Source organism: Trachurus trachurus (assembly GCF_905171665.1).
Source record: "Trachurus trachurus genome assembly, chromosome: 19".
NCBI lineage: Eukaryota > Metazoa > Chordata > Actinopteri > Carangiformes > Carangidae > Trachurus > Trachurus trachurus.
The window spans coordinates 24,720,271-24,736,731 of NC_139913.1; the positions used below are offsets into that span (position 1 = coordinate 24,720,271).

The 16,461-nt window shown below is 42.8% G+C and overlaps 1 protein-coding gene across 1 annotated transcript; it reads right to left on the minus strand.

The window, feature by feature from the left end:
* Positions 1-9,969: 9,969 nt before the first annotated feature.
* On the minus strand, positions 9,970-11,148 carry adrb1 (adrenoceptor beta 1; the record flags this gene model as incomplete). Its single annotated transcript, XM_083993615.1, has 1 exon — positions 9,970-11,148. One exon carries the CDS (start codon positions 11,146-11,148, stop codon positions 9,970-9,972), a length of 1,179 nt encoding a protein of 392 aa, XP_083849741.1.
* Between the last annotated feature and the right edge of the window lie 5,313 nt (positions 11,149-16,461).

Here is a 16,461-nt window from a genome sequence, read left to right on the forward strand (position 1 = left end):
AGGTCGTGGACATCACTGCACCACTGTCACTCAAAGCAGCTGGCCATTGTGATGATTTAGGAGCCAGACGTGAGGGGAATACTCCCAAAATCCAGAGGAAAACAAGTCAAAGGTGAACTTTCCTCCACAACCTATCATTTTAACATGACGGACGGCATCGTTCTTGTATGTCACTGAGTTCGTTAAGGGCACTGGGGTCACAGATACTGTATAAAGTGAAGGTTTCAGATTGGGCTGGCACTAACCTTTATATCACTGTCGATTAATTAGATACCTACTAGTTGTTTGGTTTATAATATGTTAGAAAATGGCAAAACTGCCCATCATATACTGTATATCTGTGGCAAAGGCAAGGTCTTGAAATTGTTTAATATCACATACGACAAAGAAAAACAATAAATGCTCCTAAGTGAGCAGCTGCAACTGGGTATGTTTATTTTTTCTTAAAGGGACAACGAGGAGTTTCTATTTGGTTATAAAAAAGTCTCATGTTAATGTGGATGAATCTACGTTACCCACACTTGTTAATGGGCCCATTTTCGATAAATATATCGTTTTGTCTCTATCGTTATTTTGTTATTATTAGTGTTGGCGGAAATGCTGGTCGAGCCGACCAACGTTTCTTTACTTTCAGTTTCGTGGCGAGTCATGATAATAACGCCGCCGAATCGCTGTTTATGGTCGGAACTACGACGGTATCTGATCGTCTTCGAACATCTGACTTTAATTCTTGATGAATGAAAACATGAGTCTGTCTTGCACATAGGTCTTGCACCGGTCAAAGAAATGTACGGTGTGCGCGGAGGCTCATAAATGTAGTGTGAAAACACTTCGCTTTTCCAAAATTCCTCGTTGTCCCTTTAAGACTGAATTCATAAATCCATAAATCAATTATTTAAAGGAGCATTATCGCAAATCCAAATTCTTAATTCGGCCACTAGATGGAGCCAGGCGGAGCATATCAGATATAAACAAGCGGGCAGCTGTCAGAGAGAGAGAGCAGCCTCGTTTAGTCCCCCCCCCCCCCCCCTTCCTCCCTCCTCCTCCCTCACCAGGCTGAATGAACGTGCAATCGCGGGAAAGGAAAAAGAAAACTCGCTAGTGGAAGCGGCAGCTCTACTCGCGCACAACCACAACAACGGCAACAACAGCAACTTCCTCCTACAAATGTATGATCGTTGGTGTGACGTGCAGACCGCAGTGGGACGATTCAGTGACTGTAAGCAGCCTAACACTGCTACATTACAATTTACTGTTGCATTTTTCCGGTTCGAAGGTCGGATTTGCGAGTTCCGAGTGCAATTGAACGCAGCAAGCGCCGGGCCGGCTTGGATCATAACAAAGACAAATGCTGCATTTGCCCCACGGACACTATACTGTTGGCGATTTTTTTTGTAAATTTAGTTATGGCTCCCCCTGACCCATCTTTTGCATATTTCAGTTTGTTTTATGCTATTACTGCTGTATTTGCGATAATGCTCCTTTAAGTACCTTCAGTTAATAAAATGATTGTTTCTGCTCCTGTTCCCTCTGGGTATTTTGTGTAGGTACTACATCCTTTGTTTGGGATCAGAATGAGCTGAATAAAAGCAGTGTAGTTGAACAAGACCCTTAGTCACCCTGTCAATCTGCACACATGCATGAGCTTTTCCCTGGTACTCTGGCCCACACACATGCACATGTGCAAACATTGGAAAAACGCCTCCAGACCAACTGAGACTGAGAGCACCTGTCATCAAAATAATACATCATGTGGCATGACAATAACACGTTCCCTCACTTGAGCATTCTTGTCACGAATGGCTGAAATTTCCCATCTTCTCTACAGGCAACTGCAGCAGGTTCAAATATCCAATTCAGGCCAACGGTTACCAGCAGGCTATTTTTAGCCCTCTGATAACAGATTCTGCTATCAGCTTAGATGACCACCCTTGAATTCATAAAGCATTGACTGTGTCCTTTAGACGCGGCAGCAGGCGTGACAGTAGCTCCCAAGGTATGATAACAAGCCTGTCCTGTCCGTATTGGTCTGTTTTTTTGTTTACTTTGTTTCCTGCTACCCAACTACAGCAGCAACATCAGGATAAAACAGTCTGAATATCAATTGGTCTCTATCATGAGTGTAATTACATTCCACTTACTGTCTTTCAGAGTCAGAATTATGCAAATCTGTGTACAAAAATAGACTTTTTAATTGGGAATATTCATGTTTCCATCTGGTCCATCCCATCAGATCAAGTGGAGTCACTTGGTAATGCTTTTATCGTGTGACGGTCTCCGGCTCCTTCCCTCAGATGCTCAGAGCTGGAAAATGAGAGGGATCATTCTCCCCTGTAGTGCTGCAGTACATTCGTCATGTTCATTCATATTTTGGGATTCATAAAACCCAAAGTACAGCGCAGCAAGTGTCAGCTGAGAACATTTTGTGAATGAAAAGGATTTCGGTTCATGTTTGAACCAGAACTCCCTTGACTTACATTCATACTCACAACCTCGTGTCTGGAGATTGTCTTGTCTTCTTACACTGGAGGTAGACAAGTCAAGAGAAGAGGAAGAAGCCTTGAGCCTAAGTTCTTATTAAATGCAAAAAGAAAGGTAGATGTAGTGATGGCCATGGGTGCGATGAGGGCTTTTCATAGTTCACCAGTTAGTGTAGAGAGTGCACTGCGTTTTCATTTCCATTCCATGTCACATTTTTGTTTCTTAACATTTCAGATAGAAATCATCCAGTATTTCACTAAGAAACAAAACCACCTAGTTTCCTTTGCACAGTGGTAGTTGTTCCTTGTTCGGGAATCACTGGACTAAACTATTAAACATTATACACAGAAATAGATTCTGGTTATGCTTGGGCTTTCACTAATACCATATTTTCAGTATTGTATTGGCATGTATACCCTTCTCCAGTTAAGGATGTTTCTCACCAGTTTCACCTTTTCTTCTTGTTAAGCCGGTCTAGAGCAGCAGGAAACTGAGGTGCTCAGCAGAAGTCCAGAAAAACATCTGAGGAGGCCTCAGGAATCTGATGCACCACTGCGATGTTTTACTGCTGTGACACAGTGGCCCTTTACTGTGAGGGCTAAAAACCCTCAAGTCAGTTGGAAGTCAGCAAAGGGGCACTTTCTGTGACTCAGAATGGTCTCTCAGACAGCTTTGAACTGTCTGTGAAGCCACTTACCATGGATATGAAAGTCCACCTCTAGAGCTGCAGTGTTATTGCGAAAAACTGTTCATCCGGCCAGAAGTGTTTAAAAGATGCACATAGGATTAGGGGACCTGGGGCTTGGTAGAAACACCAACAACCCCCCTTAGAAGAAGAAAGGAGTCCTAAAACATATTTTTGGATTGTTGTCTAAAAGCTCCGACAGGAGGTCAGTCTTGCAAGTGGCATGGCCAGTGCTCAAGGCCAGTTTCAATGCCATCACCAGCTGCCAGCGGTTAAAACCAGAGAAAAGCAGACTGTCATCTTCATCAGAGCTGGAGAGAAACCAAGAGCAGTATCAAAGGCAACACGAGGGCTTCCCAATTCAGGACTGGCAACTGACAGCGGACCTGGCTCCCACCCAAACCTCAGGCCTGATATTGTTCTCGTATCAGAAACAAATAAGGACATTGTTATGCTGGAGCTGGCCGAGCTAAGGGAGGGCCGTGTGGACCAGGCTTCTGAGTGGAAGAGAGAATGAGGGGTCTGGTCGGCGACTGCATCAGACAAGGTGCTTGCCTCTGGAGGTACAGTGGGATGCAGAGGCTTTGCAAGGAAAGTTCCTCAATAAGGCTTCCAGTCTGTTCAGCATCACGGTCCAGACGAAGAGGAGAGCAATCCACAACAACACAGAGGTTGCTGAGGAAAGCAGGCGGCTGCAAAAGCACATCTGTATCTGAAAACACTTGCATGTGTGTTGATAGTGATCAGATCTCCACGACCTGGAACTCTTGATCAAAAACTGAAAGCTGGGCACGGTATGGGTCCGTGCTGGCCGACCCAGTGGACCCCGTGCAGTCACTTCCAATCTTCTGATAATCTGCTACAGATATTGGTGACTTAAAGGGAAAGTTTGACATTGTTTACATGCTGAGAATTTCATAAGAAGATTGGTATCAAATTTCAAATTTATTAAGGGATAACCCCTTGAGATGCATCATCTCGTCTTCCAGGGGGTCCTAGAATCACTGGCATATCAGTTAAATGTAAGGCTTTAGCTATCAGCCACCTTTGCTTAGTTTATCTTATGTTATAGTTTATCTTAGCTTAGCATAACAACTGAAAACAGAGGCTAGTCAGGCTAGTTGTTTCTGTTTGTTTCATGTGTTTATGCTAAACTAAGGTATCAACCATCTCAAGGCTGTACCTTCATTTTTTCATTGGACAGGCATGGGAGTGAACTGATCTAACTTTAGACAAGAAAAATAAACAAGATGAACAATACAATCTCTGCTGGCACACAGAGTTCTTGTAACACTAAATCTCAAAGCTTAAAAAAGTTCCCCTTGGGACCATCAGACACTGAATCATCAGCTTATTGGGATTCAAGTTTAGGAGCTTGTGAAAGGTTAAGATTCAGAAGGTTAGCACCTCCTTGGAGAGAAAGTTACAGCTTGGCTTTTGCAGCCATTGTGCATCAATGTCTAGCTTGTGCCAAAATGTTCTCATTTGGAAAGAGAAACCAGTTTGTTCATCCTCAGTTCTGCAGTTTTATCGAGGTTCTGATCGACACCTCTTGCCAAAGTGGTTCATCTATAAGCACCTTGTGCCATCATGTGTAAAATTACAGCACTCTAGGGCTGATTGGAGTTTGTTACCGTCCCAACTTCATTTATGCCAAGGTCTAATCTAAAAAGTAATGTTTTTTCTTCATCTGTGACCAGCCTCTTTTATCATTTGGTTATCATAATCTGGAAATCTGGGTTGAAGTGTTTACTGGATTTGACACTGACAGAAAATGTAGGCCTACCTTAGTCATGTTTTCTCTGACTAGTGCCAGTGATTCTAAATTTATGTATGTCCTATGCTCATTTTTCTTACAACAGTACAACATCATCTTACATTATTGAGGTGAACACAAACACTGAGTGTGAATGACCACATTCACATCGTCTTCATGTAAAGCAAAGCTAGCCCAGGCACAGCAGATGGACTCTGCGCCAAGTTCACGTGGGAATCCAAACAGATGGACACACGAGGTGAAGCACCTGCTTTCTGGCACCACACCTCAACAGTCACAGTGTGATTTAGAGAGGGGGGGGGGGGATCACAGCAGGATTTATATCTTATATGGCATTTATTAGACACTGGAGGTTGAGTTTTATCAATGAGACAGATACAGTGAGACAGTGAGCTGGAATTCAACTCTTACTGTTTGCCAGTTTACAGTTTGATTTCCTTGCTCTCCAGATGTCCACTGAATCCATCAATTGGATCACCTTTGAATATATGGGCCTTTTTCATGTAATGATACACTTTCATTAGATTTAATGTGGCCAAATCATAGATTTTACACAACATAAAAATGGCTACGGGTTGCAAAATGTACACACTGCTCTCCCAGCATAAATTTGGCACATCCGCTGGGGTCTGATAAGGTTGTAATCATTAGCAATCAGCAATAATTACCACCAGGTGCTGACATTTCTTACCTTCCGAAATGTTTTGTTTTTCTTCCTCAGAGATAAAGCCTCCCCTCCAACTGCCTCCTGAGGAAAATGACAGTATTTGCATAGTATTTTACACTAGTATAGTGTTTGATAAACATGTTTCTCTTGGCTCTCTGCACCTCTGTTTACAAAATACTATTGTTTTGCCCCCATCCACTGAAGCAGTTTGGTAAGTGTCATCATGAGTTATCTACCTTCCTTCAGTTAACTTTGATTTGTGTGTTGTTTTCTCTGCTTTTGAATCAGCATTTGGACGTCTTGTTGTTCAGTGGCTTCTGCAATGAAAAAACATGTTATGTAGCACAGTAACATTTTGGGGGGAAAGAGTAGATTATGGAGATTATCAAGTGAGACATCCCATCTTTTTAAATGTTTTTAATCCTCTCTGATGACGATGATGATGTTTGTCTTGGTTTTTAATCATGTGCAGATGGCAAGAGGAGGTGGTTGGCAGCAGATACAGTATTCATGATCTGGACGAGAGGAGACGCAGTCCATTTAATAACTGAATGAAACCTCACACCTGTTGCTGAGTGGATCTGAGAGAACGCAGTGTCGGCTAGATGATGGGAAATGATTTCATTCTGCTGTGAAACCACTTTTGAATTAGGTATAAAGGTGCATGAGCATGTGGGAATATTGATATTTTATGGATGGTTGGTTGAGTTGTTTCAATTGCCCCCATATTCCTTATGAGCAAGTTTGAACAGGGGGTCGAATACAGTTCATAATTTGGCATTTTCTATTTCACTTTCAGGATTGGTAGGCTATCAACCCCATACCTGTAGCTGCCTGTACTGGCAGCTGGTTAGCAGGGCTGCTAGACCTGATATCCAAACATAACGGCTACATCTATTGGCTACATTTCTTTATCTACAGTAGGTAGAACTACCACCTACTATTTCTTTGCTGAGAACAGTTTCTCATAGTGTCTCTGCTGCTTGGTTTGAAGAGGTTTGTAGGTTTTTTCTGCCCCTGAATGTAGTTTCTTGCCAGGAGCAGGTGGTGGTGATTGTTGCTTGATAAGAGGTTTGGCCATCGTTGGAATAGGTATAATTTGCCTTCCAAGAACAGCTATCTTCAGGGCAGATTTGTGGCTACAGTGTGTTTTCTGTCAATAAGGAATTAAATGGCCCATGCTAGCTCATTTCAGTAGAAGAAAGGACTAGTGTATGTCTCAATATCAAAACAAAAAAATAGCTCCCTTTACCGCTCCTATAGCTAATAAATAATTGGATACGTATAACCTCCCAAAACACATAGCTTGATGCTTCACGGTAAATAGGATAGACAGCAAGGAGATGGCCTGGGGCTAGCTGGCTAATTTCAATAGAAGAAAAGACATGACTCAGATTAGATTTAACAGTGGCATTGCTTTCTATCCTCAGAGACAGCTTCCTATGCGGTAAGTAAAGGAATTAAGTTTGATGAAATCTCAGTGTTTATTCTTAACTTTTAAGTAAACAGCTACTAATGCGAACTATGGACCAGAATTAAAATGAACAAATAGTTCCTTTAAATGCTCTTAGCCAAGAAATACGATAACCGCCCAAAAACATAACTTGTTTGTTTTTACACTTTACACTTTGTAGGCTACTCATTGAAAAGGGAAACATAAAATGTTGCTTAAAGAGCTTTAGTAAGACGTTTTTTTTTAATTAAATCTAGAGAGCCATTGACATGCCCCTATTTCCCTCTGTTTACCAACAGTAACCTCTGTTACTGCAGAGGTCATGTTGATATCAATTTATCTACTCTGACTTGGAGCAGTTAAAATGCCTACTGATACACAAGCAATTTGAAACAATTATTCTTAAAGCCGCTGATTAGCTTCTCCATCTGTGAGCCCACTGCTAATCTGCCCAAACACAAACTTCCTGCCAAACAAACAATGCTTAATAATGAAGTGGGACTATGCCAGGAGGCCATCAGTGATACTGGCTTCATTCCTGTTATTATTTTTCCCCCTAAAAGCTGGGTCTCATTCACGCACATTAATTCAGCCAATCAGATCTAAACAATGTTCATTAGCCAAAACAGCTGAGCTCAGTTCCATTCAGTTTTCTGGTCTAATTGAAATGTACGACTCGGCCCTTCTGGGAGAGCATCATTAGCAGGACACATGCTAATGCATTTTAAAGACACCCAGCTCAAGGGCTGATTAATATTCCCCAGAAAGGACGGCAAATCTCTTTTGTAAGAGCCACTTCATCATTATGTTTATTACAACATTTTATACAGGATCTCAAAGCTTGTGAAAAATGCAGTGATCAAATGCGAATGGTATCTGTCCTCACTGGTTTCTATGTATCTTAAAAACAAAGGGATCAGTTGGATTCCAGAGTGTCTTAACAGGACTGACCAAGGAAAGACAAATATTTCCAATCATAAACAAGATGACACGTACCATTCGTTTGAATATGATGACTTTAGGAAAAATATTTAAAGGCTTCGGAAATAATCTCAAATTCAAATCAAGTCAACCTCGACATTGCTCGGGTTGCCTCATCTTAGATTTAGTGTGTTACAACCTATATGTGACATATGGGGTTTGAAACCCACATCCCAGCATCTGGCAAAGAAAGATGCTTCATAGTTGCATTATTGTACCCAGGACTAAAAGTCAAGATATTTTCTATTTTTTCAGGCTCTTGTCTGATATGAAACCTTTGTATTGTTTTTTGTGCAATACAACTTTGAAAGAAAAGTCACATTGATCTGTGGCAAAATGCATTTTAAAATACTGACATAGACAAATGCATTCATCCAGTAGTGCAATTTAATATGAATGAGAAGCACTTACAATGCTTTAACATTTTAATTAAGAGAAATATTATTTTCTTAAGAAAATTGGATCAACTCAACCACAACGTAGTTCAGTTTCTCATTGTGTGCTCTATAATGCATGTGCACATTGCTTAAAGTAACCCAGATGTTTACCTTGAATGCATGGCAAACATGTAAACACTTAAAGCAAAACCTTATTAATCCACTGTGTATGAAAGTGTAGAAATCAATTTTCTAATTAAAATAATAAAAAAAGGAAGAAAAGAAAAATCACATTTCATGGCTCATCTCTCCAGAGGCCAATCAGATTCCAGTTGCAAGTCCAGCACAGAAGAAAATTACATCCCATCATGTGTGCACAAATGCTGTCCAACCTGTTTAACTTCTGCATGTCCTGCTGTCTCACCAATTACTTGAAAAAGAAAGAAAGAAATGATTTCTCCTCATGCCTTATTTTTCGATGAAGAGTGAAACTTACAGTAAACTTTAAATAATTAAAAGAATAAAACAAGAAAATGAAGCTTAAACAGTAAGTAACAATGACACTTCCTTTTATTTCACACGAGTCGACACGCCACCTCACTACAGCATGTAGAAATGAGAAAGACAAAGGATGAGGCTCAAATTCCCCACTTGAGTACTAAACACCACAGGACTAATATATGTACAAAGGTCCGTGGGATTCAGACCCACGGCTTTCTGCGTAGTTGTAAAAGACAGCGCAGAATAAATACTTTTACACCAATGTTTAATATAAACAAATACCTGTCGTACAAATTGCACTTGCCGATGGCTGTGAGGTAAAAAAACAAACAAAAAAAAAACACATTGTGATCACTACATGACTACAGTACAGTCACTCCGACAAATGCTTCGCTCCAGTCCAATGCTTTTAAATTACAATCATGTTTTACTATTATTACACTGCGCCTGAGCGGTCAATTCAAGAAGAAACTGAACCTGGGCTTAACCTATAGGATACCCGCCTCCCATTAATAGATGATCCTCCTTAATAGGCTATAAACGATCCAATAAAATAAGGAATAAAGAAATAAACCAACAAAACATCAGGAATAAACCACAGGAGCGTGTGCGCGCTCTTTGGCAAACGTGTCAGTGCTTTGACACCTGTTTTATGGCAAAGTGCATACAATCATTATGATTCATCAGATGCATCAAAGTGTTGTTTTAAGGTGGCTATTATCTAGCAAATTGGGTCATCTCTAACGGATTCGGGGAATTTGCGCATCTTGGAACGTTGGTCCTGAAGGGTTAACCCTAACCCTATTGAAAAATAAATATGGCTTTCAGATGCTATTCTAGTGATTTGTTGTTTGTTTTTCTTAGATGATAAAATAAATCGACCCACTTACGCTCTACAATAACAGATCTCGCACATTCCTGCGCCCAAAAGGCGCACAAGCTACAGGAGTCAGCGCGCGCTGCTGCTGCTGCTGCTGCGCGCTGTGCGTCTCTCTCTCCCCGGGCTGTTGTAATCCACCTCAGTGAAAGTTGAATGTTTTGTTTCCCTCATAGCTGTGATTCTGAGTGAGACAGCTTTGCGGTCCCCACCAGGCTGCTGTCACTGTTGTCCAAGCCGGCGCAGTCCGACCACATCCCCAGAGCGCCGGGCTCCAGAGAGGACACGAAGCCCCCGGAGCAGCGCGTCAGGTCGCAGGAGCTGATGTGCAGCCTGCGGTCGGCCTGCCGCGGGCAGCACAGCAGCCTCTTGAACGCCTTCCTGAAGTCCGGGCTCCGGCAGTAAATGATGGGGTTAAACGCGGAGTTGACGTAGCCCAGCCAGTTTAGGAACACGAACAGGTCCTTGTCCACCACCTCGGCACAGAACACCCGCACCACGTTGACTATGAAGAAGGGCAGCCAGCACAGGGTGAACGTCCCCATGATGATGCCCAGAGTCTTGAGCGCCTTCTGCTCCCTGAGCGCCAGGATCTTAGACGGCTTCTTCTTGCACTTGGAGGTGAGGCCGGTCAAGGTGTTGTGGAACCTGCCCTCGCACTTGTCGATTTTCCTCAGCTGTTTTTTCGCCTCTCTATACACACGGGCGTAAACAAATATCATGACCAGTAGAGGAATGTAAAAAGAAATGACGGATGAGGAGATGGCATAAGCCCTGTTGGTGACAAAGTCGCAGCACTCGGGGTCGTCGTAGCAGTCTGTGTCCACGCTGTCCCGGGACCAGTGCATGAGGATGGGCAGGAAGGAGACCAGCGCGGAGATGGCCCACACTATGCACACCACGGCCTTGGCCCGGGCTTTGGTCAGCAGGCTCTGGTAGCGGAAAGGCGAGGTGATGGCCACGTACCTGTCTATGGCGATAACGCACAGGGTCTCGATGCTGGCGGTGACGCAGAGGACGTCCACGGAGATCCAGAACTCGCAGAAGAAGGAGCCGTAGAGCCACGAGCCGCTCACCTCGAGCGCGGCGCCAAACGGCACCACCAGCAGACCCATGATCAGGTCCGCGCTGGCCAGAGACACGATGAAGACGTTGGTGAGAGTCTGCAGCCGCTGCGTCCTGGCTATGGCCACGATCACCAGGATGTTCCCGAACACGATGCACAGGACGATCAGGGCCATCAGCAGGCTCATCCCCGCCATCCACTGCTCCGACCCCGGCGCGTGCGGCGCCTCGCGCCCCGTGCCGTTCTGGAAGTTTACCGGAGGAGACGCGCCGCCGTCCCCCATGACGGGCTGCTGCGCTGTGTGCGGGACCAGGTCCGGTTCATCCACGCAGCGCGAGGCAGCCTTGTCCTATAGGTGTGTCGCGGTCTCACGAGCTCCCACAGCTCTGCCCCGGTCGCCCGCCAACTCCATCTGGGGCTCCTCTCTCGCCCTCAGCCTGCGCGAGCTGCTGCACCGGCCGGGGTTGTCAAACGAGGCTGTGACATCACTACTCGCCGGGACCAATCAGGCAGCTCAGCAGAGAAATTGTACTGAGATACTCAGAGTGAAGTTGAGGACATAAACAACAGCTGAAGACACACACAGTCTCAGTTTCTTCTGATTGATAAACTAATGCGCATGAATGAACACACAACACTTTGACTGAGGCTGAGATTAGAAAGTTTGGCTGCAGAACTGATGCAACACTGTGTGTGATTGTGATCTCTGACAAATCTGCCAGTCTTTGGGAACATGAGGAGCCAAATATGGACCTCCAGAATTCACCAAGACATTATGAACTACAGGGATTTCCTTCTTTTCATCATTTGCCATCACAAACAATATTTGTTTTTCCACTTGTCCATTTTATATTTTTATCACTAAGAATACATTCCACAGCTACAGGGGTCAGGCCCAACCACAGATCTGCTCTCTGCCTCACAGCAGCAGCATGCATTACACAGACATTTCTTATCTTAAAACAACTGTAAAACATGTTTTGACTCACAGCCGAACAGACACAGAGCATGCAGGTCAGCTCATCGTGCAAAACACCAGCCTTGATGATTTGTGGTCTGCAGGATGAGGCAGGATTAGCTCTGAACTGGTCAACATCAAGATGTCAACAAAATGAGGAGAAGTAGACACAGAGGCTGAGGAACGTCAGGCGTGGACCGGCTGACAGACGGATCTTGTAAACGGTCTAGTTTAAACAAAAACATGGTTACATAACAGAGGAAGAGGGACAAGACAAACAAATAACAGTGGAGACAAAAAACTGTATAGCCTAGGTCTTATACGATAATAATTATAAAAATGATAAAGAATAGATTCTGTTGATAACATATCTGATTTAATTCATCTTAATACTTGAGAGTAGGAGGAGAAATAACCCTGTCTACATTCCCCTCTGAATTTTACAACTGTGAGACGTTGAAACATGAAGACAATGACAGGCATCTTCACCAGCAGTTAAGCATTTTGCACCGTCCCTCGTGACACACAGGCTTGCACACAGAGACGGATGACACCGCCGCCGCCGTGCTGCTTGTTTTTCTGTGCTCATCAGCATGCCTGCTCATGAACCTGACGACCCAGCGCCACAGGCTGTGACACGGCCCGACCCCGAGCAGCAGAGGCTCATCTGAGGGTGTGGACGTCTTCTCCTCGAGCACTCCCAGCTAGTTGCATGGGGAGGAGCAGAGGGGTCTCAGTGAAGGAGATATGAGGGGGTGTCTGACAAACGTAGGTCAAACAGAGTCCAGAAGGTCAGGTTAATGCATGAACTCTGTTTCAGTAACAGGTTTCTCATTCATAGAGTTTAAACGGCTCCTTGCATCCTGCGTCACTACAGCAGCTGCTGGTTGGCTCAGCGCTGGTTAGTGACACCTTGTAGTTTTCCCACCTATGCGTGACTTTAAACACAACCCCACTCAATATGCTTTAGGTTAAAGGGATAGTTCACCCAAAATTCAAATTTCACTCATTATCTACTCACCCTCATGGGAGCTGTGAGAATTTTCAGAGTCCTCCGTGCCTTCTCTGAGTTACGGGGGGGTACGTGCAGCAGTATTTGTCCATATAATGGTTGTCAATGGATACCAACTTTCTTCGTCCAAAAAGACACACCAAAAAACATCCAAATACCTCCATACTGCTCGTCTGTAATGTCCCTCTTGTATTGAAGCCCCGACATGAGAAATGCAGTATGGAGGTATTTGGATGTTTTTTGGTGTGTCTTTTTGAATGAAGAAAGTTGGTATCCATTGACAACCATTATATGGACAAATACTGCTGCGTGGACCCCCCCGTAACTCAGAGAAGGGACGGAGGACTCTGAAAATTCTCACAGCTCTTAGTCGACATGAGGGTGAGTAGATAATGAGTGAAATTTGAATTTTGGGTGAACTATCCCTTTAACACCCAGTGTTAAACAGTTGGGTACCACTTTATCAAAGCTCCCTTTTAAAGGCTTTCTAAGTATAATGTAGGCAAAAGGATTTTTCATAACATGGCATTTCTTATACCACTGGTCTGTAGACATCAACAGCTGATTTATTAACCATTAAGAAAGCCATTAGTTACAGCTCATAAACACATATAGACTGTGGTATTAAGTTGGTTCAACTTCATAAAACAAATAATCTATACATATTTTCCTTCTTCTTCTCCACCACGCACGCACAGATGACAACATCTGCATTTCATTTAGGCAGGTTGGTGTTTGTTGTTTTTTATTTTCAACCAAGACAGTGAGTATTTAACAGTCCGACTCAAGTTCGGTGTATTTTGAAGACAGAGTGTGAAGTCTGATTTGTGCAACAACAACAACAAAAAAAAACATTTCTTCACTGAGTCCTTTCTTAGCACTGTGGTGGTTAAACACATGAATTAGTCAACAACCAGTGGCACCCGGAACAGCAAATCAAAATGTCACCCCACTAACCCTAACCCCTAACCACCAGGAAATACACAAAATAGATAATCCAATGCTGAGTTTGTCTGTGAACCTTTACAAAAAGCAAAGGGAAACTCTCACTTAACCCGTTTGGTGTAAATGTGCAGAAAATCAATTAAGAAAGCTTTTCCTGCTTTTGCACTCATGATCTCAGTGTTTCAAAAAATCTTGACTAAGGCCATTGTTAACTAGTGCTACCTGTAGACAATGAGCCCATGGAGACCTGACAGTGTGGAATAATCATCCATCACAGCATGGACAGATGTGTTGCTGCTACTGAATATTTAAAGTGTCTACAGCTCTGTGAGCATCTCAAATGATATCTCTGTTGCCTTCACTCTGCTGCAGAAACTCAGAGAAAGATTGCTCAAAGTGACAATAGGCATAATTTGGGTGAATCAAGCCTTTATGACCAAAATCCAAATTAAATTTTTTTTCTCCTCTCTGAAAATGATCCCCTCAAACTCTTTGGAAAAGCTTTTGACCTTTGCTTAGAGGCTACATTTATAGCATTCACACCTCTTTGCTGTAATTCACCGTTCAGCTCCCTCGCTGCTCTCACGCAGGAATAAACCCAGCGTAGTGCTCTTGACCAGTAGCAGCAGCTCCCTCCTACATACTGTATCTCCACGCAGGTTTTCTACACTGGAAGAAAGGGGCAGTAGAACAGGTTCAACTTGACTTAGTAGCTTGACCTCATAGTGTTGACAATGACATGGGGTCAAAGGTCAAAGTTGATTCTGAAGCTTCACCTTCCTGTTTCTTAGCTTTGAGCTTCTCTGCAGAGAAGAAAATGAAGTTGAGCAGCAAAAAGGGAGACAAACTGGTATGATGTGTTCAGGTAACAAGCCCTAGTCACCATAAAACACAACTCTTTCAGAGTTAGCATTCCTGCTTGTGCTGTCACACTGACTGGAAATAATATTTGATCTCTTTCAACGATATGATCTAAATCGAGCCCACTCAGAGTGACGAGACAATTAAAACCGAGCAAAAACTGTGATTTTCTCCTTCACTAAACCCTCTGATAGTTTTTTATTTTTTAAACTTTCAGCCTAACAACACTGCCGACATCATTTCATAACTATTTACAATTAAACCAGTCATGTTGAGTGAGCAATTAATTTAGAGAGGTCAGTAACAATTAACCAGTGTCAGCTTCATGCATCATATGAGCATCATAAGAGGCGCAGGGTTTACAAGCCCTGCAGAAAGCTTTTAAAAGCCTTTTTTTGTGCTGCTGAAAGAAGCTGTGTGTTCATGGGGACTGTTATCTAATCATTCAGACTCAAAAATCCTCATGGCTTACTTGAGGCATGTGGTTACTTTTAAAGAAATATTTAGATCAATGTGTTATATCATATAGCTCGAAAAGAGGTAGTGGTGCCACGGCTCAGCTCCTGAAGACACCACTGACGTGTATTTGTGGGAACCTTCTGTATTTTATGGTTGGTGTACTCCCTGGTGATGTTTCACCTGTGTTTATTGAGACTGTGTTGATGTGTGTGTTGATGTGTGTGTGTGTGTGTGTGTGTGTGCTTGGCCCCCCAGAAGCCAGAATCACATGGGGTTAATGATGCTGTCAGGATGTGGGTGCAGGAGGCTGAGGGGGGAGACAGCAGGCAGCGAGTTGGTGATGGTGGAGGAGGAGGATAATTATAAATGTATTTATTAATAAATGCCACATTGATCTGCTCATACCTCATATTAAACATTTCTGTGTTTAAAAACAGATTCATAAATGTTTCCACGTGATGACTTAACTTTACAACATTACTATCTTGGCACCTTAATGATGAGTTGTATTTTGTGTTACGATTCATGCTGGCACCAACAGGGAATGTAAATCATCTTAGCAACTTCCTTCATTGTCACTGGCTGATCCTGTTATATACACCGCTTTGGCTTTTCATGTTTTTCCAGGTCATTCTGCTGTGTCTAATGGCATTTACATAACCACATGTATTATACTTTATATTCATTGTTGTGTATGGACACTATAAATAATGTTTTTGTCATCTTTTCTGATATCCTACTAGTATGAATACCTTAAAAAGGAAAAAAAGAGCTCATATTCAGATAACATTTAAAAGATCTGGAAATTAAATGTATTTTTTATTTTCCATAGATCTCAGACCAGATATGTCACACCTTTGCACTTGGTGACAAGCAATTAATACACTATCCTATTACTGTGATTACCCATGAGCACACCATTTTCACAGCTGAAAAATAGGCTTCAACAAATACTACTATATGTTTGACACCTGGTTAAGTAACATCGGCCTGAAACCAGCCACTTAAGAAAGTAGGTTTGTGACCTGTTTTTTTTTGTTGTTTTTTTTTAAGTTTTATGTCATCAGTAGAAATGGATGGGCTTGGGCCTGAGTGTCACAGACAGTGTAGTGAAGTCAGACAGTATTGTAACACACTTAGAGAAATATAGGGCAGCAGCAGCTTTATATCTTCAGTATATTGTTCTCTATCATCAAAGGTGTGCTGACTGATCCTCGATGCCACCACCTAGTGTGTGACTATTGGTATGTTTTTGTGATAGTGATTAAATGATCAGACAGTAAACTATATGTGTAATAGAGACATTTACACTGTGTTGTGGGCTCAGAGTGAGACTAATGAGATGCTTTTACTGCATGTTG